This window comes from Macrotis lagotis, chromosome 2 (genome assembly GCF_037893015.1).
Source record: "Macrotis lagotis isolate mMagLag1 chromosome 2, bilby.v1.9.chrom.fasta, whole genome shotgun sequence".
Lineage (NCBI taxonomy): Eukaryota > Metazoa > Chordata > Mammalia > Peramelemorphia > Peramelidae > Macrotis > Macrotis lagotis.
In genome coordinates this window covers 276,111,164-276,137,373 of record NC_133659.1, presented here as the reverse complement: position 1 = coordinate 276,137,373, position 26,210 = coordinate 276,111,164, and the positions used below count along the sequence as shown (strand labels likewise).

General features: G+C 37.5%; 1 protein-coding gene across 1 annotated transcript in view; it reads right to left on the bottom strand.

Annotated features, from left to right (window-relative positions):
- The window catches only part of GRIP1 (glutamate receptor interacting protein 1), a 739,827-nt gene extending 734,020 nt beyond the window's left edge, over positions 1–5,807 (bottom strand). Inside the window, exon 1 of the mRNA XM_074226201.1 lies at positions 5,719–5,807. Coding sequence (XP_074082302.1) covers positions 5,719–5,776 — 58 coding nt within the window. The 5' untranslated portion in view covers positions 5,777–5,807. The remainder of the gene's footprint in view (positions 1–5,718) is intronic.
- Between the last annotated feature and the right edge of the window lie 20,403 nt (positions 5,808–26,210).

Genomic DNA, 26,210 nt, shown 5'->3' with positions numbered 1-26,210 from the left:
ACCTAGCTAAGTGACCAAGTCACTTAACCCCATTGCCTTGCAAAAAAAAAAAAAAATCAACCCCAGCAAAAAATAGTTTTTGCCTTTTTCTTTCTTGGTCTCAAGTAAATGATATTGAAAAAGAAGGTTTTAAGCCAATATTTTGAAAAGTAGCATTTGGAAATAGACTAGGATATAAAATTCAATTTCTTACACTTTCAGAGCAAAGATTGCCAAATCAATCCTCTCATTTTACAGGTAAGAGAACAAAGACCTAGAGAAGTTAAATGACTTGCCCAAGGTCTCATTGTCATTCCATAGTACAGCTAGGATTACATACATGTTTTTATTCTTATGCATACATATATGTGTGTATATATGTATATATACATATATGTGTGTATATATATATGTATATATGAATTTTTATTTCAGGTTCTGCAGCATACCATAGAAGCACAAACATATTTTAAAGTTCTCAGGGTCCTTGCAAGATGTAGTCTATATTTTTCTCCAATCTAGTTCATAGGGATATTTTAAGAATAGAAATATGAAAATACTTTGACATGTTTAGAAGTTACAATATCAATGCTGATCTTTACACATAATAGTACAAACCAGATTAGTCCTATTCTTTATGTAAATATTTATAAAGCAATGATTCTGCACACATATAATATTAAACACTGTAAGAGATGAACACAATTCCTGTCTTCAAGAAATTTACCTTCTATATTAGAATATTAACCAAGCAGTTATCCTAATCTTCTAAGAGGCAGAAAATTCTTATTGACATAATATGAGAGTGCCAACTTCTGATAAATTATGTGTTCCTTAAGATGTACAAAGTACAAGAACTCATCTGAGTTACCAAGGTGACAACTAATTACTTTTATAGTCATTAACTGCTAATTGGCTTTAACTTCTCTACCAAAATATATATTTAATTATCTTTTCAGCATAGGTTCTTTAAAAGACAATGTGGAAGAGTGGAAAGGGCACTGGACCAAGAAGAGTCAAGAAAACTGGGCTCTTTGCTCTCACTGTGACTTTGGGCAAATCACTCAACCTCTTTGGATCTCAATCTCTCATCAATAAAATGAGGAGCTTTGACTAGATTCTGAAAGATCCCTCCTAGAATTAATATTTTATGACTTTATAATATTTTTCATAATATTTAAGTTATTTTAGAGGCATAAAACCTCTAATTTATTCTTCAAGGTTAAGCATTAGGAAGTATGCCTCTCCTTTAACCTAAGTGGTTTCTTTTCCAGGCTCTTTCTAACAGTAGTTTGGGCATCTAATCAACATTGGAAATAAAGCATAATAAGAAAGAAAGTTTAATTACTTCAGCAAGATTTTAATCCTCAGATTCTCATAAAACTTCATCCATCCCATAAATAGGCAACACACTTTGACTACCAACATGCCTAAACAAGTAAACCTCTTTATTAATAGGGAAATTTATCTGCATCAATAACTTGATTACTTTCTCTAACCCCTGAGGAAATTTTGAAAGTCATTTGAGTTTATTTCTTATTGAAAAGGCAAAATATGAGACACAAATTTAGGTTCTCTGATGGCATTTTCTACTTCACTTTTAAGTAAATCTGTTTTAATTTAACTGAAAATAGCTAGTCAAAACTTAATTTCTTTTTTTAAAAAAACCCTTATTTACATCTTTTATTGTCAATACAGCATACTAGACATACCTATCACTCAATTCTCAATTTTCTTACCATGTATCATAATGATTTCCCCTCCATCGTCAGTGAAAAATCTAATCAAGTTACCAAGGTAGAATAACCTTATCTAAAGCAAATTTTTTAAAATAGCTATAGGCATTCAGAGGATGATGTTATTTAAGTAAAGGTTAACAAAACAATAAAACTGGTGGAGTTCTTTTTTTTAAAACAAATTTTCTGTTTAGTCAGTGAAGAAGTTCACTCAAGGATTGTCAATTGATCCTCTCTTTCACCAAATCTCTTTCTATAACAAAGCAAACAAACAAAAAAAAAGCACTCCTCTAAAGCAAGCACTGAGCTTTTATATGTGTGTAAAAGCTAGATTTCTTTCTTCAATTCTCAGGAGATCCACATTTAAAAAAAATCAAAATCAAACATGATTAATTCTAGAAATTCAGAGAAAGTTTCATTAGTAGACCTCTAAAACTAATGGGGGAGATGTTCACTTTACAAAATTCAAGGACTTTGCAATAGGGAATAACTATATGTTAATGTAAAAAATAATCTGGCCTCTATAAGGGAGTGATAATATTCATGCTAGTCTAAATGTAATGGGATAACATTAATTTGCTACTGTATTCTAGAAAATACAAATAAGGTTTTTCTTTTTTGTTGTTCTTTGCTCCATTCCCTTCAAAATAATAAAATTCAGAAATTATGTTTATTGGTTTATATTTAAATGCCATTTAAGTAGTCTGCTTAATTTTGTATACCATTCAAAAAAGCCAAAACAAAACAAAACATGTGCTTACCTAAGCCAGAGGAGAAAATATCCAATATAAGTGAACAGCATCATTATTTGCTGAAACCAGTCTCCTAACTGTACTCCTGCCAGTCATTTTCAGCTATGAGGCAGAGGTGGCAACCAACAAAATTATTTTATCTAACTGTATTGGAAGGGGTATCAAACAGAAAAATTCTAGAAACATTCTCCTTTTCTTAAAACATTTGTTCTTATGTCACCACAAAAGTGTATTAGGTGACATAACTAGATTTAGTTTAGCAGCTCAGGCAGAAATATTGGAGGGAGCAGCAGGGGAAATGTGCCCTGAATTTTAATGATATGTCATCTTACATGGGTAAGTCTTAACATGTCATTTTGGAAGTGACAGCATTTACAGCAGTCCCTGTACTAATGCTGGCATAATGCACAAAATGCTCACTTCATATAAATCTTGACAGACCTCTTCAAGGCAAACCTAAGTTACTATGGCTACTTTGTAATTATCATTATAATATAGAGTATAGCTCTTTTATTTTTTTGCACAGGACAATATTAAAATTATGTTTTTCTAAATGATCTAGTTAAGAATGTGAATTTTCTCAAATACAAAGATGTACCAAATAATTTGTCTTACAAATTGCCCTTCCAGAATCTAAATTCAGGGTAAATTTTATGCAGGTATCTTGTGTTACACTATATTGGACTTAAGAGGTTGAGCTAAATAAAAATTCCATGAAAATTCTTCATGCTAGGATAGTTTCCATAATGAGTTTTATAGAGCCTAAATGGGTATTTTCTGGAAAAAACATAGACAGGGTTATTTTGGAACAAACAACCTTAAATCTTACCAGATAGTATTTGCAACCGACTTCTTAATCAATTCCACTGCCAACCAATACACTCCCCAAAGGTATGCCCCTTGTTTCATTATTCTTCTAACCAATTTGAACATTTCACCATATCTGAGGGCAACTATAATTAGTACTATTGATGAACTCTGAAAATATTCCTTGGTTTCCTTGGAGGGAAAATTTAATCTGATTTCAAATGCAAATAACCAGACTTTGCCCAACAAATCTTCCAAAATGATAAACCAAGTTTAAGCAAGTAGGCAGTGATGGAGCCATTAAAAACCATTAAGATGGCTAAGTTTGTTTTTTAAAACATACACACAACACATAAATACATGCAAAGTGGACTGGTGATTAAAATAATAAATCTAATAAATGTTATTTGTTGAATCTCCAGTGAAAGGGCACATAGAAAAGAAATAAAGTAACCAAGCATTTCCTAATTGTTTCAGAAATTCACCTCTATAAACAAGAGCCGAGAAGACATTAATGTTAAAGAAATACTTAGTAGCAAATGTTCAGCAGTATAGTCTTGCTGGAGATAAGAACGCATACCCAATTTCTGACTCAGATTTGAGTGTGTTGGAAGAATTTGAGTCTTATCTCCACAAAACAGATTAGGTGATCATCTTTCAAAGTAACCATATCTTTCCAAAAGACATCCAAGTGCACCCTGTGACCATCCCCAAATGCAGTCATTTCAGTATCCCTATAAAACACGTTGACAGTCTTGCTGAAGTTTTCAGCAAATAACTGATACATTTAATATCCAGTGTATCATGAGGTTTAGCCGATGGGAGTGAGACAGACAATCCCAGCCAGGACGATTTCACACGCAAGGCTTTTTCCCTAGCCAAAAAATGATTGGTTCTGAAATCCTTATCTTCCAAATGAGACTAAGAGGAAAGACAAAATTTCCTAAACAGGATTTCTTTGAATCAGGGCAAATTTAAGGTCACATGCTAGAAACCATGCCAAATAAGGAAGGTATAGATTTAATAAGTACCCCCCAAAAAAGATTATTCTTAGAAAAGAAGGAAAGCTCTGATTAATGGACAAAGTAAAGACAGGCTCAGTCCCCAAGAACTGAGGGTTCTTCCTTAGAACTGTATTACTAAGCATCTTTACAGAAGCTTAAAACTTTTGACAGGGCCTATAGACGAACTACCACCAATAAAGTAATCAAATTTCTGAGCTTTAAGCCACACAAGGACAGCTAGCTATTCCATCTTCACACCAGATTGTCTTCCTCTCATTCCTCCACTACTAAAAAACCCTAAAGGACAACATTCCACATGGAAACCGAAATGAACTCTGTTAGAAGCCAGATTTGGGCATAGGATCATACAACCAGGAACACTGAGCAATCTAGCTGGATCCAGAGTCCTAGAATTTAGTTTCCTTCTATGACCCTATGCCTCTATGACCTTTGACTCTGTAGTCTCTCAATAAGTAAATCTGGTGCGTTTTTCCAGATTACAGATCTGAACTTCCTCTCAGACAATCCTAAAGTCTACAAAAATGACTTGAATGGCAATCCTGCCTTTCTTAGTAAGGCGGGGCAAAAAAAGGCCTTTAACTACCAGTAACTGGAAAGAAAATCTGCAAACTAAACTGCCTGGCACCTAAACAGAGCCGCAAAGCCACGGTGCATGCATTCAAAAGAAAAAATACATAGTGATTTAAAAAAAATACTGCAGTATTCATTCAAGTGGACCGCGCTGGGACGTAACTCCCCCCCCCCCCCCCCATTGCTCCCATCTCAAGGCTTCCAGCTAAGGCGCAGTTCTCCCTTGAAGCACCCCCTCCCGAGACCTGCAGTGGCCCGGCGCACCCCGCCCCCACCCTCCTCCCTCTACTTAGAGGAATCTCCAGCAACTTTGGGTTTGGCAGCTACTGTGCTGCCAGTGCCAGAGGCGGGGACCAACAAGGTGTGTTTAATGGGGGGGGGGGAGAAAGGAGGGGAACAGCAGCTGGAGGTAGAGAAGGAGGACGAAAGTTTGCCAAGTCAACTTTGGAGAACTAGGAAAGACCCCGCCCCCCCTCCCCCCAGGCCCCCGGACTAGAAGGTGCTCAGGAGGCTGTGCCCACCGCAGCCGGAAACTTTCCCCGAATTAAAAGTTGATTGTGGAAGAGTCCCCCTCCAGGGCCTGCTGTGCGCCCCCGCCCCGCCCCAGGCCAGCCGTTCCCCTCCCCCCTCTTAGCGAGGGCTGAGCCGTCAGACAGACAGACAGACAGACGCAGGGTCGGACGAGATCGCGAGCCCGGCGCCTGGGTCCCAGGCCGGGCCGGGCCGGGCGCGAGGAGGCGGAGGCGGAGAGGGAGGCGCGGCGGGCTGGGCGCCCGGGCCGAACCTGCCCTCCAGGTCCCTCCTCCTTCTCCTCCTCCTCCTCCTCCTGGCCCTGGCGCGCGCGCTCACCTTTCTCCTGCTCTTCGGCTTGCAAACAGATGGGGATGTTCTTCTTCCAGCCCGGCATGGTGCGCCCTGCTGCCGCCGCGGCCGCCTGCTCCCCCTCTGGCCGCGCTCTCCCGGCTCGATCCCGGCTCGCTCCCGGCTCTCTCGCGGCTCGCTCGCTCCCCCGCTCCGGCTCGCTCTCCTCTCGCTGCCTCTGCGGCTCGCGGCTCGGCTCGCCCTCTTGCTCCACTCCCCCGAGGCTGGCTCAGCGGGGCTGGGGCCAGGAGGCGGCGGCTCCCCGGCACATTGCAGTGGGCGCCGGTGCCTGGCCGGCTCCTTCTCCGGGCAGACCCCCTCGGCGGCGGCGGTCACGCTGGGCGGGCAGGAGGGGCCGCAGCGGCGGCAGCCGTGGGCCGGAGAGGGCGGAGAGGGGGCTTGCCACCAGGCCCCCCGGGGTAGGGAGAAGGGGGGGGCGCAGAGGATTGCAAAGCCCTAGGGGGGAGCTAGGTGTGCTCGGGAGGAAGGAGCGGGATTCCTCCTCCTGCGGCGGCTCCTTCTTCCTCCTCCTCTTCCTCCTCCTCCTCCTCCTCCTCCTCTCGGGGCGGCCAGCAGGTGGGACTCCGGCTCCGAGTGGCCGCCGCCGCCGCCGCCGCGGCCGCCGCACAATGCTCGGAAGGCAGCCGCTCCGGAGCCTCCGAGCTCCCGGGGCTTCTCTCCCCGGCTCCTCCCGCCCTGAGACCGCGAGCGAGTCTGAAGCGGGCGGCGGCGGGCGGGCCAGGGAGCGAGAGAGCGAGCGAGCGAGCCGGGCGGGGAGGGAGGGAGCGAGTGCGCGCACAGCTACCCTCACAGGCTCTCTCTCTCTCCCACATAGACACACACACACACACACACAAACACACACACGCGCGCACACAGACACAGAGCGGAGAGCGGCGAGCGCCAGGGCGGCCACTGGCACTCCTTTCCCAGCAGGTAAAAGCTGGCACCAGGCCCGGAGGGGAGGGGGTGGGAGGAGAGAGTGAGCCGGAGGGCTTCATTCTTCTGCTCCCCTCCCCCTCAAATACCCAACACACACTCATTCTCTCCCAAAGCTCCTGGGCCCAAAGCATCCCATATTAAGTGCAGCGGGGGAGGTCCCCCCAAAGCTCCTGGGCCCAAAGCATCCCATATTAAGTGCAGTGGGGGAGGTCCTCTTAAAGCTCCGCAAAAGCACCCTATATTTAATGGAGAGGGGGAGGTCCCCCCAAAGCTCTCGGTTCAACAGCACCCTATATTAAATAGAGTGGGGGGTTGACCCAAAGCTCCTGATCCAACAGTATCCTATATCCTAATAGAGAAGGGGAGGTCCCCCCAAAGTTCCTGGACCAACAGCTTCCTATATGAAATGGAGTGGGGGGGGGGGTCCAGGAGCATTGTCTGTGGGATTAAAGAACAAGATTCAAATCCTGCCAATGTGACCCTTTGAGACATGTCACTTCATCTCCTTGTACCTTTTTTTTTCTGTAAAATGAGGAGACTGGCCCAGATAACTTTAAGCTCCTTTCCTGATCTAATTACATGATTTCCCCTTCTCTATCTTGGATGGAGAAGAGCACAGGGGTGTAAAGATCACTGAGTCCGACATCTCTTGCATTTCACACGGATACCCCGAGAGGCTGAGCAACTTGACCAGGGCCACACAGCTATGTGTCTCAGGCAGGATTGGTCCCAAGATTCTCTGCACTACAAGACCAAATCCCTGTGTGCTGCTCTAACTTTGTCACTAACCAGTATAATGTTTTCTGGAGGGTAAGAAGAACCTTCTGTTCTCTTGTAAGTGACTGTAGAGGTCCTTGGCTGAGCCTCATTGCTCCTTTAACTAATAGAATGAGAAAGCAATTTTAATCTTTTTTTTTTACCAAGGTAGGAATTGATTAATTCGGCACTGTGTTGAAGTAAGGAAAGAGTAAAAGAAATGAGTAAGTCTTTTTTCTAGGTCTCAGTTTCCTCATCTGTATTTTTTCTGAGTTTTTCAAAAGGTCTTATGTCTTATTATTCTAAATTTGTGTTTCTCATGTTTCTAGATCACTGATCAGAAAAAAAATGACTTTAAAATAAAGTGAGTCATGTCAGTTAGATGGAAGAATTCCTTTTTTAATTAATATTTCATTTTATCTTTCCACATTTTCCACAGTTTTTCAACATTCATCCACCTGCATTTCTATAAGTTACACATTTTGCTTCCACCCTCCTTGGGTGTACAGTCTAGTATTTCTACATTTATATGTACTCTTGTTTTTTTAACATGCCTGTTTATTAGTCATTTTATGTATGAGGAATTAGAACAGAGGGAAAAGAAAGAAATCCATGGGATATGAAGGAAAAAACAAGATTATTTTTTTAAAAAAGTAAACAGTGTTCATTTAGAGTCTATGGTTCTGTTGTTATTTTTGTCTGAATGTGGCTGGCCTTACCCAAACAGGTCTCCCAGGATTGTCCAAGCTCTCTGAACTTCTGAGAGGAGCTACATCCATCAAAGCTAATCAACTCACATGTTGTCAATGTGCCTAGTGTTCTCTTGGTTCTGCTCCCTTTGCCCAGCATCAGTTCATGTAATTCTTGACTCTGAGGTTGATAAAATGCTAGGTGGTATGGGAGTGATAAAATACTAGAAGTGGCTGTTGTAGATCTTCCCTGTTGATAAATCTGTGTAAAGACAAAAGGCTCAAGTTCCTTCCCCATCTGAAGATAATTCTATTGTAGCTCCAAGAAGAATTTCAGGTTCTGCAACTAGAAACTGATTTGTAGCTATACAGAAGGACTGAATTTTACTGATAATTTGGTCTCCTTTCTTCCTAACTTTTCTTCTTTTTCACCTTTGCAGGAATTGCTGGTGTCTTCCCTGAACTGAGAGATACATGCCAGGCTGTTTTTATCCTTTTGAAATATGATAATATAGCCAGAGAAATTTAATAACTGTTGAATATGGGGAAAATGGGATCATATATATGTATATGCCATTACATAAAGCAATCTGTTGAGGCACTCCTCTCCCTTGTGCCAGGGTGCTAGTTTTTCATTATAAAAACCGACCAGGTCCAGAACAAAAAGGTGCTGACAAGTTCTGAGTTAGAGAAGCAGGTCTTTCCCAGTAGTTTTGATGGTCTTGATTGAGTTGAGGAAGAGCAGAGAAAAACTGTCCCAGAGGATTTTCATCAGGTGTCTTGCTTGAACAGCCTCACATGACTTGCTCAAAATTCTTTTTTCTGTCTCTTAAAAAAACCAAAAATGATATTTATGTGATATATGTCTTTGCATTATTCTACCTTGTGGTCTTGAATAAACAAAATACCTAAGCCTTGTCAAATTTTCTTATATTAATGATTTTTACATTGGAGGTCTTTTAAAAGGCAAGAGAAGTGAAACTTCGTTGAAAGATAAATCAGGTCTAGTTAGCAATAAGTGCCTGTGATATCAGGAAGTATACTAAACTCTAGGGAGACAAAGACCAAACAAACAAACAAACCAATCCCTATTCTCTAGGAGCTCACTGTCAACCACCATGAGTTTATGTGCAATTTGAGAATCCATCTGAACCTGAGAGAAGTCAATCTTTAACCTCTACCACTAGAATCACAGAGTACTTAAAATAAGGGATTTCAGAAATTATTTAGGCAGTATCACAATTAGGCAAGTATCCCCATTCAGCATCTAAAATTGCTATGGGATCACCATCAACATCTATATCTCTTTGGGATACATGGTAGTAATCCCCATTACATAGCTAGAATTTCACCATGTGGCCCAGGAAGATGGAAAAGCCCTGCTATATAGACTATCTTTTCTCTATAAAGGTAAGGAAACTGTCCTCAAACTCTAAGTGATCCAAGAGATGAAAGCTTGAACTGATAACGAAACCTCTTAACCATCTGAGACATAAAAACCCAACTCTCTAGTAGTTGGGCTTCCTCAAGCTTGATAGATTCCCCACTACCATGTGAGTCAACACCTTATTCTTACTTGGCTCAACACTGTTGTAAATTTGGAAATAAGAGGAGCTATAGCCAAATGAACCAATAATGTATCTAATGAATGTCCTTGCAGTGCTATTGTTGAAATAAACCACCTTTTGTTAGGGTATATGTGGTCTACCAAGATCTCATTTCATTCCAATCATGAGCCTAAATTTCCTGAGCAGCCTTAATGTCAGTCCTGGGTGAGGAGAACAACAAATGACCTGAAAGTTTCTGGGGAGGTTGGTCCTATGCTCAAGGAAAATCATTTGGACAGTTGATTGAGGATGGATTAGAGTGAGGACAGATGAGGCAGGGATACCAAGTAGGAAGCTATTGGCAAAAGGTGATAGTGATGAGGTCCTGAATGACAGCTTGGCAGTATGAATGGAAAAGAAACATGCACGAGGTAAAGCAGGGATTTTGTGGAGTAGAAATAAAAACAATTGGCAACTGAATAAGTGTGTAAGATGAAGATAATTGAGGAACTGAGAAGGGAAACAGTGTGACCAAGATAAAAAAGGAAATAAACAGCTATTAAATGTCTTTTCTGTGCTAAGTCTTTTACAAATATGAATGAAGCCAAATGATTACTAGATCTGGAGGAAGAGATCATGGATTCAAATCCTGTGGACCACTTGTGGAAGGGAGCTAGCCTATTAACCCCTCTAGATCTCCATTTCCTCAATTATAAAATAAAGGGTTGAATTACCAGATCTCAGTGATCCCTTCCAACTCAAAATCCATGACATTATGACAAGTTTTGAAACCTGGATAATTGCAAGAATGCTGCAACAGGAATGGGCATGTTTGGAAGAGATGAATGGATATGTGGAGTTTGATATGGACATAAAACATGATGTTTGAAATATCTAATAATGATGCGAGATAATGCAAATATCTAACCCATTTTACAGATTAGAATCCTTAATCAGAACCTTACATCTGAGTTCATTTTTTGGGTGACTCACAGGAGGATGCTAGGTGGTTCATTGGATAGAACACTGAACCCGGATCAGGAAGACCTGAGTTCAAATGTGACATCAGACACTTCCTAGTTGTGTGACCTTGGGCAAATCACTTAACCACTGTTTGCTTTAATCTGCTAGAGAAGGAAATGACACATCACTCCATTATCTTGCCAAGAAAATAAAGAGTTGGCTACCACTGAACAGCAACACAATTCACACTGTTACACTGGTGGCTCATGCCACCATCTAGAGTTTCTCATGTGACCATCAGAATAAAGCTTCTGTCTAAGTCTCAAAAGAAGATTAAGGGACCCTCAACTCCTGTTGAGGTCTTTGTGTTACATTACATTAATTGTAGCAATATTTAAACACAACACAGAAAAAAATGGAAAAGACTGATACCTTATCTCTTGAACATCAAAGCAAATTTTCTTTCCTTAGACAAAATTAAATAATACACCTAGTAGGCCTTTTTCTTCCTCAGAAATTTCTATAATTTCTCAGATTAATGGTACTTTTTAGGGTTCACTACTGACCAAAAAGAAAACATATTTGGAGTTGCTTGAGAGTCAGGTGAAATGACTTGGCTAGGATCATACATCTAGAAAGTAAAAGAGGCCATACTTACTGTCAGGAACCATGACTGTGAGTTAAGTTCGTTTATCAGTACAATATTTAAAAAATGCTTTTAATGAGAATTAATGAATGCCTTGGATAATGATTTTTGGCATTGATGAAAGGAGAAGTACACACACACACACACCCATTGAGGCGATACATTAGGGTAACAATCCATTACCTCAGCACTACTTTACATACTGTAGTCTTCCCCAACCCCACTCTCATGCCATTTACTAAAAGATTACTATTCCCAAAAATATCATACTAATTTTTTTAGGACTACTTTTCTCTGAATTTTTAAAAATTCTTTACATACTTCAGTAACCTTTATTTCAAAGGATCCTATGAGTTCATATATTTTAACCTTTACTTTGATTAGCATAATTTTGCAACCATTTGTAATTTTTCTTAGAGACCTTAGGGTTTTTCCCTATGTATATCCATATCACTTCCTGGAGTTTTATCCTATTTCCTGAATGGGAAAATAAAATGGGATAAAAATTCCCATTTTGGGGACAGCTAGGTAGTATAGTGGATAGAGCACTGGCCCTGGAGTCGGAGGACCTGAGTTTGAATCTTGCCTCAGATATTTAGTAATTATCTAGCTGTGTGACCTTGGGCAAGTCACTTAACCTCATTGCCTTACAAACAACCCCATTGCCTTGCAAAAACAAAAAAAATTCCTCCTTTTTTTAAACATGGAAAGTTCATTTCCTCCTAGTCATGCTTCTACTGAGAGGAAAAAGGGAAGACATCCAGTAGAGAAGTCCTAATTTTGCTTTTGGATAACCCCTTTGATGCTGACATGGATCCACTCAGGTGTTTAAAGAAGTCCCCCATGAGAAAGAAGGGCAGTTTTCCAACCAAGCTTCAAGTCTCCAGGTCTCTAGAGTCTTTATTTAATTTTTTTAATTAAAAAAAGAAGAATGTTATGACTTCTTGGGATCTAAATTTTAGAAGGAGATACTGGAGATACAGATCTTTTGGATTTGCTCCCAAACCTAAAAAAAAAAATATCCACAATAATTGCTCAGAAACCTGCATTGACTTTTGAAAAACAACCATGAATTCTAAACAAACACCTGAAAGTGTCAATACTGCCTGTCTAAAACCAGCACTTCATTTTCTAACTCATGCAGTGAATCTGAAAAATCTCTTTAGCACCTGATATATATTCTGACTGGGTGTCTGTGGATTCTTTTAGATCCTGTTAAGTTCGTTTTCAACTGTAAACCCTGCTTGAACACTTAGCATGAAAAGCAAAGATTCCATGGATATTTCATTTTCTTTGAAAAAAAATCAAGCCTGCTGAAAGCAAGGAGAATTTAATTTTTTAACCCAAAACTCTGTTAGCAAAAATCCTCAGGTAAGATTGGAGAGGAGAGGAGAAAATCTAACATGAATATGTTAGATTAAAAAAAATTAATTAAAATTTAAATTTTTTTAAAATTCCTATAATAATTCAAGATTTGTAAAACACTCTGCTTTATATATATATGTATATATATATATATGTGTATATATATATGTAAACAACCCTATATAGTTATTATTATTCCTATTTTATGAAAGAAGAAAACTTAGAAATGTTAACCTTAGAAATGTTAAATGATTTGTTGAGGGAAACGCAGCATAAGCCAGACCTCAGAGTAGAATCCAGATCTTTTGACTTTAGGTACAATAATTTTTCTATAGGGAGAATTGGAGATGGGGAGCTTAAGTTCAGTGAAGAAATGAAGTTCATCTTGAAAAAGAATTATAGAGGCAGCTAGGTGGCACAGTGAATAGAGCACTGGCCTTGGAGTCAGGAGTACCTGGGTTCAAATCTGACCTCAGACACTTAATAATTACCTAGCCATGTGGCCTTGGGCAAGCCACTTAACCCCATTGCCATAAAAAAATCTAAAAAAAATTATAATTTCACTAATATGATCAATGCAAATATATAAAAGAAATCACTGTGGTATAAAAACAATAATAATCATAATAATAATAAGTTATTGGCATAGAACTCTAAAGTCTGCAAAATACTTTGCAAATGTTATCTCATTATATTCTCACAACAACCCTGGAAGGAAGATGCAGTATACTGAGGCAGGCAGGTCAAGTGAATTGCCCTGGATCATATATAGCCTGTGCCAAAGGGCATTGGACAGAAGTGTTTTTGATTTAGTATCCAATGTTCTATCTGTTGTGCTGCCCAGTCACCTATATGAAGTGAATATTTAGTAGATAGGAAATCATATTATAATAATATCTCTATCATATTTGCTATTAAACATAGAGAATATAACCCAATAAAGAATTAGCATTTAGCTTATATTACCTTTTTTTCCCTAAAATATTTGCCCTTCTAAATATATAAAGCAACTAGGTAGCACAATGGATAAAACACTGAATATAGTATATCCATATATATTATATTATTTTTAGATATTATATATAATATATTATTGGATATAATAGTTAGTTTTTAAAATTAAATTTTGATTTTCAAAGTCCAAATCTCTTCCTTCCCCTTCATTGCGCATTAAGAAGACAGGAAAAACAAAGTTCATTACAGATACATATGGCCATGCAGATCAGATTCCCACATTAGTCATATCCCAGCAAGAAAAGAGGGAAGAAGAAGAAAGAAAATATTCTTTAATTTGCATCCTTGAGTTCATCACTTCTCTATCTGAAGGTGGATAGCACTTTTCATCATGAGTCCTTTGGAATTGTGGTTGGTCATTGGGTTGAGCAAAGTTAATAACTTTCAGAATTGATTTTCTTTATAATATTGTGACTGAATAAATTGCTCATTTCATTTTATATCAGTTCATATAATTCTTCCCAGGTTTTTCTGAAACAATGCCTTTTATTTCTTATAGAACATTGAAATTACATTACATTTATATATCATAACTTGTTCAGTCAATTCCCAATTGGTGAACATACCTGCCCCCCCCCCCCCATTTCCAGTTCACTATTAACACAAAAAGTTCTGCTGATGGTAGCTCAGTGAATAGAGCACCAGCCCTGGAGTTAGGAGGGCCTGAGTTCAAATCCAGCTTCAGACCCTTAAAAATTACCTAGCTGTGTGACCTTGGGCAAGTCATTAAACCCCATTGCCTTGCAAAATTACCAAAAAAAATTAAAAAAGAACTATGGAAAATATTTTTGTATATATGAGTCCTTTTCTCCTTTTTTGATGAGATAATATTTGTAAAGTGCTTTGCAGACCTTAATAGCTATTATCACTGTAGGCAACTAGATGGTATAATGAATAGAATCAAGAAGATGAGTTCAAATCTGAACTTACTTAAAATTGTATAACCATAGACAAGTCACAATCCTGTTTTTCTCAGTTTCTTAATTTGTAAAATGAGCTGGAGAAGGAAATAGTAAACCAACCAATATATTTACCATGATTTCCCAAATGAGGTCATGAAGTGTCCAAAATAACTGAACAACAATGATTATCATTATATTTTTATTTAAGCTAATGTTAAAATTCCTCCACTGAAGTCCTCCTCTGATAAGGGTTTTGTCACAGAAGAGACCCTGAATTCTTAGAGGTTATGCTAGTGGACCATCAACTCTGGTAGGCTCTTTCAAGTATTTGAGAGTAGTCCAACAATCCCATGGAGCAGCCTAGCTAATTTCAGAAAAACTTATTACCAAGACTTTAGCAACCAGAGATAATTTTTAAGCTATTGTAAACAGAAATGATATCAACCAATATAAAGAGGAACAGAAAATGGAGATAATAACAACATCTTCTAGGGATGTTGTGAGGATCAGAATGAAATAATTTTTGTAAGGCATTTATTACAGTGCCAGGCTTAACTTGTTTCTTTCCTTCCATGGGTGATAATGGTAAGATAATGGAAAAGGAGCAGAGGTCTGAGAATTCTACACTTTGTGGACCATTTGCAAACATTAATTATTGGTATTTTTAATTGTAGTCTTTGTCCAATGACCAACAAGTGGGATGTTACTGTAGTATCTTAGCTTCCTGAAACAACTTGCATTCCTATAGCACTTTAAGATTTATGAAAGGTTTCTGAAGGAAGACCTACGTGATTGAATAATTCTCCGTAAACCCTTAATGACAAGTCATATACAAGAATCAACCAGCATGAGATGATAGAGAAAATCTCTAAAAAGAATAATAATAATAATGCTTTTGTTCAGTCATTTCAGTCATGTCTGACTATCCATGATCTCATTGGGATTTTCTTGGCAAACATACTGGAGTGATTTTTCATGTCCTTCTCCAGTTCATTTTACAGATGGGGAAAGGGAGGCAAACAGGGCTATATGACTTGACCTGGGTCAAACAGCTATTAAGTTTCTGAGGCCAGATTTGCACTCTGGTCTGCCTGACTTCAGGTCTTTCCACTGTACAGTTTAGCTGCCTGATGATCATAATAGCTAACACTTACCATAGTACTTTAGGTTTTATAAAGCACTTTACCCATATTATCTCATTTGATCCTTACAACAATCCCATGAAGCAAGTGTTATTATTATTCTCATTTTGCAGATGAGAAAACTGAAGACAAGACCTTTAAAGGGTCACACAACTGGTAAGGCAAGATTTGAACCAGGGTCTTTCTGATTCCAATCCCAGAACTCTCTATACTATTTATACTATACTATTTAATTGCTTCTGAATTTATGGAAGAATCATTAGTGAAATCATTTCTTCCTCAAAGTCATATTGAAATGTATTTGTATTTCAGAGCAACAAGGTGACCCAGTGGATAGAGTTCTGACCCTGTAGTCAGGAGGACATGAATTCAAATCTGGTCAGATACTTTCCAGCTGTATGGCCCTGGGCAAGTCACTTAACCTCATACGCCTCAAAAAAATGTTTTTCTATTTTCTGAGTGTGTGCTCACTGAGGCAAGAAGATGCCTCACAAAGGTGTTTGAATGACAGTGAAAACTAGCCTGGGACTAAAATCTGGGTACCAAAAGGTTTCTATGAAAATTGAAGAGTCACTTCCATTTTTAGTTTTGGGTTTTTTTTTTTGCAAGACAATGGGGTTAAGTGACTTGACCAAGGTCACACAGCAAGATAATTATTAAGTGTCTAAAGCTGTATTTGAATCCAGGTCCTCCTGACTCCAGGGCTTCTGTTCTATCCACTGCACCACCTTGCTGCCCCTGCATTTTTTTAGGGTTTTTTTGCAAGGTAATGGGGTTAAGTGACTTGCTCAAGACCACACAGCTAGGTAATTACTAAGTGGCGGAGGCCGCCAGATTTGAACTCAGGTACTCCTGACTCCAGGGCTGCTGCTCTATCCACTGCACCACCTAGCTGTCCCGCCCCTGCATTTTTAAAAGAAAACAGTTTTTAAAGGAGAAGGCAATGAATTTGTTTTTTGATGCAGTAGAATATAATATCTAAACTAAGTCTAAGCAAGCATTGCAGAAAGAGAAAAGTCTACATGACAAGCAGCTTCTATTAATGAATTCAGGTTGAGTCTCTTGAGTACCTAAAAAAATATAGAGCAATGAAATGAGAAGAGAGAATTTCCTTCAAAGGAAAATTAAGGTAGTTAACAACATATGGGTAGATAATCTAACCAATGACTAAGAGAAGGCTTGACAGAATTTTGAAAATAGGAAATACTAAGAAGGAAAGGAGATCATTTTTCCAGGTGACCAATAAGAGATATAATTAATTGATATAAATGATATAATACATTGTTATCAAATAATGAACACATCAGGTTTAGCTATAGATCTAGCTAAACCTGATGTGTTCATTTTATATATATATATATATATATATATATATATATATGTATATGCATATACATATATATATATAGGTTTCCCAAAATACTTTTTGACCATACATATTGAATATTAAATACTACAAATTAGGTAATATGTATTATCTAATGACCAATTAGTTTCTCTCCTAATCTCAGAAGATTATTTTAAGAAAATGTTCTGGAGCAGTTAGGTGATACATTGAATAGAGCACTGGCCTTGAAATTGGTAGAACCTAAGTTCAAATAGGGCTTCAGATATTTGCCAACTATGTGACCCTAACAAGTCACTTCAACCCCCATTGTCTCCAAAAAAAAGATAGACAAATGTTGTCATCCTCCTCAAATTTTCTCAGAGTACTTTGTATGGGCTATCTCCTTTGCTCCCTGAATGCCCTACATTTTAATTCACTTAACTGTGCATATATTTTGTCTACTTCCCTACTTTCTCCCCCAATTCCACACCCCCACCAAACCAGGAGTATATGTACTCTTTTTTTTTTTAAGATTTTTCAAGGCAATGGGGTTAAGTGGCTTGCCCAAGGCCACACGGCTAGGTAATTATTAAGTGTCTGAGGTTGGATTTGAACCCAGATACTCCTGACTCCAAAGCTGGGGCTCTATCCACTGTGCCACCTAGCTGCCCCCTATGTGCACTCTTTAAAGGCTGGAACTGTGTCATTAAAAAAATTTTTTTTAAAAACTTTGTATCATTAGCATAGTGATTTGTATGCAGCAGGTGCCTAAGCAATTTTTAATTGGAAAAAACTGGTAGGAACCCCAAGATTTGAGATTTTTGCAATATAATGAACTGAGACTAGACATTGAAGGCAAAAAATTTGGCTTGAGATCAGAAGACGTGAATTTAAATTGTGACTTCTTCACTTAATAGCATTGTTACCTTGCACAAATCACTTGCCTCCAGAAGTTTTCCACATTAGTTAAATGAAAATAATATTATTGTTGTGTCTTCCTCAAGTTTTCAAAAGGAGAGTGTTTTATAAACTCTAAAGCACTATTACAAATAAGAGCTACCATTGACCATAATATTAATCATTCTGGTTCCACAACTATTTAATGATGATGATTCAAAAATTATTTTAACTTTCAGTCTTAATATCCTTTTCTTGAAGGGAAGAGAGCATTAACTCTCACTGTGGCTTCATTTTTCACAAAGGATTAGTGCCTGAGCATTTCTAACAAAATAAATAGAATATATCATAATTACAAGGAGCCAGGGTAAAAAACATGAACTAGGTGCTCTCTGATGATGGCTCCATCCACCCATTCACTTATCATTAGGTAGAATTCACTTCTCTTCTTGTGTGGTCCAGAGAAGTCAACCTACTGTAAGCACCCTGGGAACACCACCACCCTGGGATCAGATCCTACCTATCAAATGCATTGTAAGATGAGCAATAGGCCTTTGGGGATTTGGATGTTTATTTTTTTTAAATCCTACAAACTTTGCTCACAGCATCATATACAAAGGAAATGGTTAACACCTATACATTATGCATGTGTGAGAATTTATTTATATTTTCTTTGGCTAGTCTAGATATGTTCAATGAGGCTTTTTATTTCATGCTTATTATATGCAATATTTCATTAAGATACATGAAGTTTGCCTCTCTTAGTTTTTATTTTCATTATTTAGGCACTGTTTGCTACTGCTTATGTAAATAGGGGATAACTTTAGAGATTTATGATGCGATTTTCTTTTTTTTTTTTTACCCACTTAGTGATTGGGTTGCCTCCTCATTTTTATTTATGTCTTCAATGGAAATGCTACTTTCAATTCATACTCATTTATATAGAGGTTTCTGTTTTCAAAATCTATATAAGAATTCTGTTTTGGGCTGGAGTGAAAAAAAGTCAAAGAGAGCCTAAATAAAGCCAAAACATACTCAAACATCTTTGCACCAATCTGATCCTTTTCACAAAGGAAGGGAGGACCAGGAAGGCCAATTCTTTATCATCTGCCTAGTACCAGGATTTCTTTAGTATGATTTACTACTAGGCAATTAAAAGAAATCCAAGAAATGGAAATGTCTATAACTGATCGACAGTTAAATGAATGAGTTTTAAGTTGTATAGAACAATGGACTACCAAAGCAATGAAATTTGTTAGAGAACATGTATATATATATGTCTCTAGCCACCCTGATTTTAATGATAAACACATCAAAATTCCAAATCGTCCTAGAATATGTTTATATATGTCTTTCTTATAAAAAATCAGACTAAATGAATTGAGAGTTCCAGGGATGCTCTCTGCATTCATAGGTTCAGAGATTTAGAGCTGGAAAAGATCATAGAATTTATCTGGTCCACACTCTTCCTTTTACATTGAGGAAACTATATCCCAGGGAGTTTTAAGTCACTTAAGAAGAGGGCAGCTATAACACTTAGGTAATAAAAGTGTCAGTGGCCCTGACTCCAGAAGAACCATTGCTCTTTCCACTACCAAAATGATTAGCTAATGGACTGGTGTTGACATGAATGGTTTGTTATTGTTTCAGTCATATCCGACTCTTTGTGACCCCATTTCAAGTTTTCTTGGCAAAGATACTGAAATGATTTGCTATTTCCTTCTCCAGTTCATTTTACAGATGGGGAAACTGAAGCAAACAAGATGGCTTTCCTAGGCTAGATTTGAACTCAGAAAGATGAGTCTTCCTCACTCCAGAGTCAGCACTCTGTGTACTAAGACCTGTCTAGCTCCCTATAGACGTGAATGGTGCTCTATTTAGAATGAAAGTGCTTGACTTCAAATCCTCTTTCTGCTACATATCATTTGTGTAAGCTGGGTAAGTCATTTAATTGAAAAGTGAGAGGATTGGGCTAGATGACCTTTAAGAATAGATCTAGTTCTAAATCAGAGACCAGTGGGGATCCCTGTGAAATACAACCCATCAGTAAACTAACTGAAGGAGAAAAAGGAATGAAAATGAAGTGGAAAAACACAACAGACCCTAAATTAAACTGACAGAGGCTATTTCCCAGGGCTAACTCATTTAGACTCTTTTATTCCCTAACTAGGGAATACAATATAAAATAAATTTTTTTTAACTAATGCTTTCCAATCTTCATTTCCAGAGTGAAACATTTTCTATTTCTTAAACTGATTTACTTTGAATGTGTCATTTCAAGAGTAGTATTGACTTTCAAGAGTTTTTAGTACTGTTTTTCTCTTATGAAACTCAATTTAATGAAAGTTTGGAAAACTTCCTGACTCATTCTATGTATTTGGTGGCAAACCCTTTTGGAATTTTGCTCTTTTGTAACCTTATGAATTGACCTACATTTGTCTATACAGAGTACCAGAAGCAGACCACAGTACATAGAATCAGCTTTCCACCCAATGGTTTTTGGTTCCTACCTCAAGTGGTGTTATTTCCACCTCTTATATTGTCTCTCTGACCTGTGTATTCCATTCCCTTGGGTTCCAGATAGAATAATAAGAGCACTGGGATCTTTGATCTGATTCTGTTGACAAATAAACATTAAAAAAATAATTTGACTCTGTATAGTGCCTTAAGGCATGAGAAATACATTTTTCACAACAACTCTATGAAGGTAGGAAGTACAAGCATCTCAGTTCACCATCCCCAGGCTTGTGATTTTATTGGTATAGAGTAGTGATGTCAAACACAAATACAAATGAGGTGATTAACTTTCCATATTAAGTTAGCAAAAAAGATATTAGCATCATCTATTTTATTTATTTGTTAAATATTAAACACATACTAGTATTACTTGTTCTACTATATTTTTACTTTTTTTGTTAAATATTTTCCTATTGCATTTTAATCTGGTTTAGAGCATAATCTTACAGTGGCATTGTGTTTGACATTCCCAGTATAGGAAACTTGAGTGATAAAAGTCTTTCTATCAATGCAAATCAGGCCCTGCTCTGAAATTTAAGTCTTGGAGAGTTGTCCAGGGGCATTGAAAGGTTAAAGGACTTGCTGAGTGTCATGCAATCCCATATGTGTCCGAGGTAAGACAAGATCTTCTTGATTTCAAGGTTCATTGTCTATCCATCATGTTGGCACTGCTCTCTATTTTACAGATGAAGAAATCAGTCAATATTTCTTAAGAGTCTACTATGAGCTTGCTGCCTAGATACCTATGTGAAGGCAGATGGGTGGCTCAGTGGATAAAGCTGGATCTGGAATCTGGAAGACTTAGTTAAAATTCAGTCTCAGACATTCACTAGCTGTGTGACCCTGGGCAAGACATTTAACCTCTGTTTGCCTTAATCCACTAGAGAAGGAAGAGAAGGAAATGGCACTACAGTATCAATGCTGAGAAAATTCCATGGACATTACTGGCATGATGAGGTCCATAGGGTCATGAAGAGTTAGATATGATTGATCAAAAACAACAAAATTCTGAACACTGGACTAGTTACTGGAGCTGCAAGCACCAAAAATGAAATAATCCCCATATGTATGAATGAGATTATATTCTAATAAGGAAGACTATATATATATATATATATATATATATATATATATATATATATATAATACAAAATTAATAATTATGTACGTATACAAAAGTGAACTAAAAGGTAGTTTAGCAAGGATAGCCTTAACCATTGGGGAAATCAGAAAAGGTTTCATGCGGAAGACACACCTGAGCTTCATTTTATTATTTGCTATTTTTGTTATTTTTTCACATTACCACAATAATATTGTTGAAAAAGTAATCATAATCCCCCCCTCCTGCCACAAAGGTAGAGAAACCTCAAGAAAAATGAAGTGAAAGGAAAAAAGTGTGCTTCAGATACCATCAGTTCTGTCTTTGGGATGGACACATGAGCTTCATTTTAAAGGAACAGAGGAACCAGGGATAAAAAGGGAATGGGAAACAGCCAATGAAAGCTTGGGATTGGGAAATGGAGGGTCACATATGAGAAATAGAAAGAAAATCATTTTGTCTGAATCAGTATATAGGACAAGAAGTAGTATGAATCAAGAAAGGTAAATTGGGTTTGGGGAGACTTACAGTGAAGATGGAGAGAAGCCAGGCACTGTGCTAAGGTCTCCTGGCATTCCCTCAGAACTGATATGAATCATATCTCTTAACAGAAATTTGATCAACAAAACCCAGAAAAAGAAGCTAGGAGAAGAACATCTACCAACAAGGTCTGTCTCAGGGGAGTGTGGGTTAGCCAGAGCAGAGAATAGAAAGTCAGCCCAGGGGCAGCAGGCTGAAGCCTGAAGACCAACCTAAGAACATCCATGGAGGCTTTGGCTGAATGAGCATTGGAGGCTGGTGGAGGAGCTACAGCAGGGCTGGAGGGGGAAATTCCAACAGAAAGATACAGAGTAGGACTGGACATCAATTCAATCCACTTGGCTTGGCTTGGCTGGTCTGGAGGACTAGGCCATAATCTCCATACTTTCAATAGAGCCCTCTTCCCAGAAATAACACAGTAAAAGCCCTCCCTACCCCCCACCCCCAGCCCCAGGTTCAGGCATGGGCAGCTGAGATAACTCAGTAGAATAAGGAGATTAAATATCTAGCCCCAGGGCCTAGCCTACATTGTTCAAGGATAATAGTATCCAGCTGCCACCCCCACCCCCTTCAGGTCTTAGGGAGTGGTCCCCAGAGAAAGCAACCATCTGGCCCTACTGGCAGTCCACTTGGAGTTACTAAATCCAGTGAGCAAAGCCTCTAGGAATTTCAACACCAAAGATCTGTGAACCAGCCCCTCCCCCAACACAAGATCTTGGGGAAATGAAGAAAAGACAGCAGAAGGGGGGGGTTATAAAAAACTACCTTGAAGCCAAAGATACTAAATCAGAGAGAGCTAGAACTTCTGAGGAGAATATAAATTGGTCTTCAGCCCAGAAAGACTTCCCAGAAGAAATCAGGAAGGAGTTTAAAAATCATTTGGAAAAATTGGGAAAAGAAACTCAAGAGAAAATTAACATTTTGCAAGAAAAATTAACATCTCATAAGAAGAAAACAAATCCTAGAAAAATACAATTAGACGAATGCAAAAAGAAAATAATTCTCTCAAAACCTCAATTGGTCACATGGAAAATTCATTCAAAAATAGAATTAACCAACTGGAAAAGGAGTTGCAAAAGGTAAATAAAGAAAATTCCTCTCCAAAAAAATAGAATGGAATCTGTGGAAACTAATGACTTCATGAGACAAGAATCTGTTGAACAAAACCAAAAAAATTGAAAAAAATAGAAGAAAATGTAAAATACCTCATCAGCAAAACCACTGACCTTGAGAATAGATCCAGAAGAGACAACTTAAGAATTATTGGGTTTCTTGAAAACATCGAGGAGAAAAAAAAGCCTGGACTCAATATTACAAGATTTAGTGATGGAAAATTGTGCTGATATCATGGATCACAGGACAAAATAGTTATTGAAAGAATACATCTATCTTCTCCTGAAAGGGATCCCCAAATGAAAACACCAAGGAATATTGAATTTTACTCTCTTAAGGTTTGTCTCAAAGTTAACATACACATACTCAGTTAAGAAACTTATATTATCTTTCAAGTATTAAGAAGGGAAAGAAGGAAGGGGGATGAAAAGAGGAACTAACAAAAGGAAGGGAAGGAAGAAGGGGAAAAGTGAAAGAGGAAAGAAAGGGAAGGGGGTTGATATAAGGGGGAAACATACTGAAGGAGGTGGTATTCAGAAACAAAATACTGGGGAATATGGAAAAAGTTAAAAAGGGGAAAACTACAAACAGAGGAAAGATAGCATGGAGGACAATAAAGAATTAAATTATAACTTTGAATGTGAATAGGATGAACTCTCCCATAAAACATAAGTGAATAACAGAATGGATTAAAAGCCAGAATCCCTCAATATACTACTTACAAGAAACTCATTTGAAACATATATATATGTATGTATGTATGTATATATATATATATATATATATATATATATATATATATATATATTAAAGGTAAAAGGTTGGAGCAAAATATATTTTGCTTCAGCTGAAGTGAAAAAGCAGGGGTAGCAATCCTTATCTCAGACAAAGCAGCTGCAAAAATAGATCTCATTTAAAGACATAAAGAAGGAAACTATATCCTCCTGAAAGGTACCATAAACAATGAAACAATTTCAATACTAACTATGTATGCACCAGTGGTATAGCATCCAAATTCTTAGAGGAGAAGTTGAATAAGTTACAGGAAGAAAAAGACATCGAAACTATTGGTGGGAGACTTCAACCTCCCACTCGCAGATTTAGATAAATTAAAAAATAAAGTAAACAGGAAGGAAGTTAAGGAGGTAAATAGAATGCTAGAAAACCTGAACCTTTGGAGAAAGCTGAATGGGAATGAAAAGGAATATAATTTTTTTCTGTAGTACATGGTACTTACACAAAATTTGACCATGTACTAGGGCATAAAAATCCTATAATCAAAAGCAGAAAAGCAGAAATCATGAATAGATCTTTTTCAGATCATAATGCAATAAAAATCAAATGAAATAATGGGCCAGGGAGAGATAGACCTAAAACTAATTGGAAACTAAATAACTTCATTTTAAAGAATTATAGAAAGAATTAATGATTTCATCCTAGATAATGACAATAATGAGAAAACATACCAAAACTTATGGGATACAGCCAAGACAGTTGTCAGGGACATATTATATCTTTAAATGCTTACATTAATAAATTAGAGAAAGAGGAAATCAATGAACTAAACATACAACTAAAAGAATTAGAGGAAGAACAAATTAAAAACCTCCAATTAAATATCAAATTAGAAATTCTAAAACTCAAAGGAGAAATTAATAAAATCAAAGGCAAGAAAATCATTGAACTAGTTAATAAAGCCAAGAGTTGGTTTTATGAAAAAAGCCTATAAAATTGATAAATCTCTGGTTAGTTTGATTAAAACAAAAGAAAGAAGAAAACCAAATTGCTAGTGTCATAAATTAAAAAGGTATACTCACCACTAATGAGGAGGAAATTAAAGTAATAATTCACAATGACTTTGCCCAATTGTATGCCAATAAATTTGATAATCTAAATGAAATGGATGAATATTTACAAAAATATAAGTTGTCCAGGTTAAATGAAAAGAAAATTAAATAACTAACCCTATCTCAGAAAAAGAAATTCAACAAGCTGTTACTGAACTCCCTAAGAAAAAAAATCTCCAGGGCCAGATGGATTCACATGTGAATTCTATCAAACATTTAAGGAACAATTGGTTCCAATTTTATAAACTGAAGACAAAACTTTGTCTAACTCTGTAGGACACCAATGTGGTGCTGATACCTAAAGTAGGAAGCATCAACACAGAGAAAGAAAATTAACAACCTATCTCCCTGATGAATAGAAATGCAAAAATCTTAAATAAACCTTAGCAAAGTGATTACAGCAAGTTATCACTAGTTAATACACTATAGCCAAGCAGGATTTATCACAGGAATTAAGGGTTGGTTCAATATTGGGAAAACTGTTAGTATAATTAACTATATTAGTAACAAACCTATCAGAAATCATATTATTATCTCAATAGATACTGAAAAAGCCTTTGACAAAATACAGCACCCATTCCTACTAAAAACACTAGAGAGCATAGGAATAAATGGATTATTTCTTAGAATGATTATCAGTATCTATCTGAAACCATCAACAAGCATTACATGCAATGGGAATAAACTAGAGGCATTCCCAATAAGATCAGGGCTGAAACAAGGATGCACATTATCACCACTACTATTCAACATTGTGTTAGAAATGTTAGCTTTAGCAATAAGAGAAGAAAAATAAATTGAAGGAATTAGATTTGGGAAGAAAGAAACAAAACTCTCACTCTTTGCAGATGACATGATGGTGTACCTAGAGAATTCTAAAAAAATCATCTAAAAAATTTCAAGAAACAATTAGCCACTTTAACAAAATCACAGGATATAAAATAAACCCTCATAAATCCTCAGCATTTCTATATATATTACCAGCAAGTTACAGCAGCAAGAGCTAGAAAGAGAAATCCCTTTTAAAGTAACTTCAGACAATATAAAATACTTGGGAGTCTCCCTTCAAAGGAAGACTCAGAAACTCTATGAAAACAACTATAAAACACTTCTCACACAAATAAAGTCAGATTTAAATAACTGGGCAAATATCAATGGCTCATGGATAGACTGA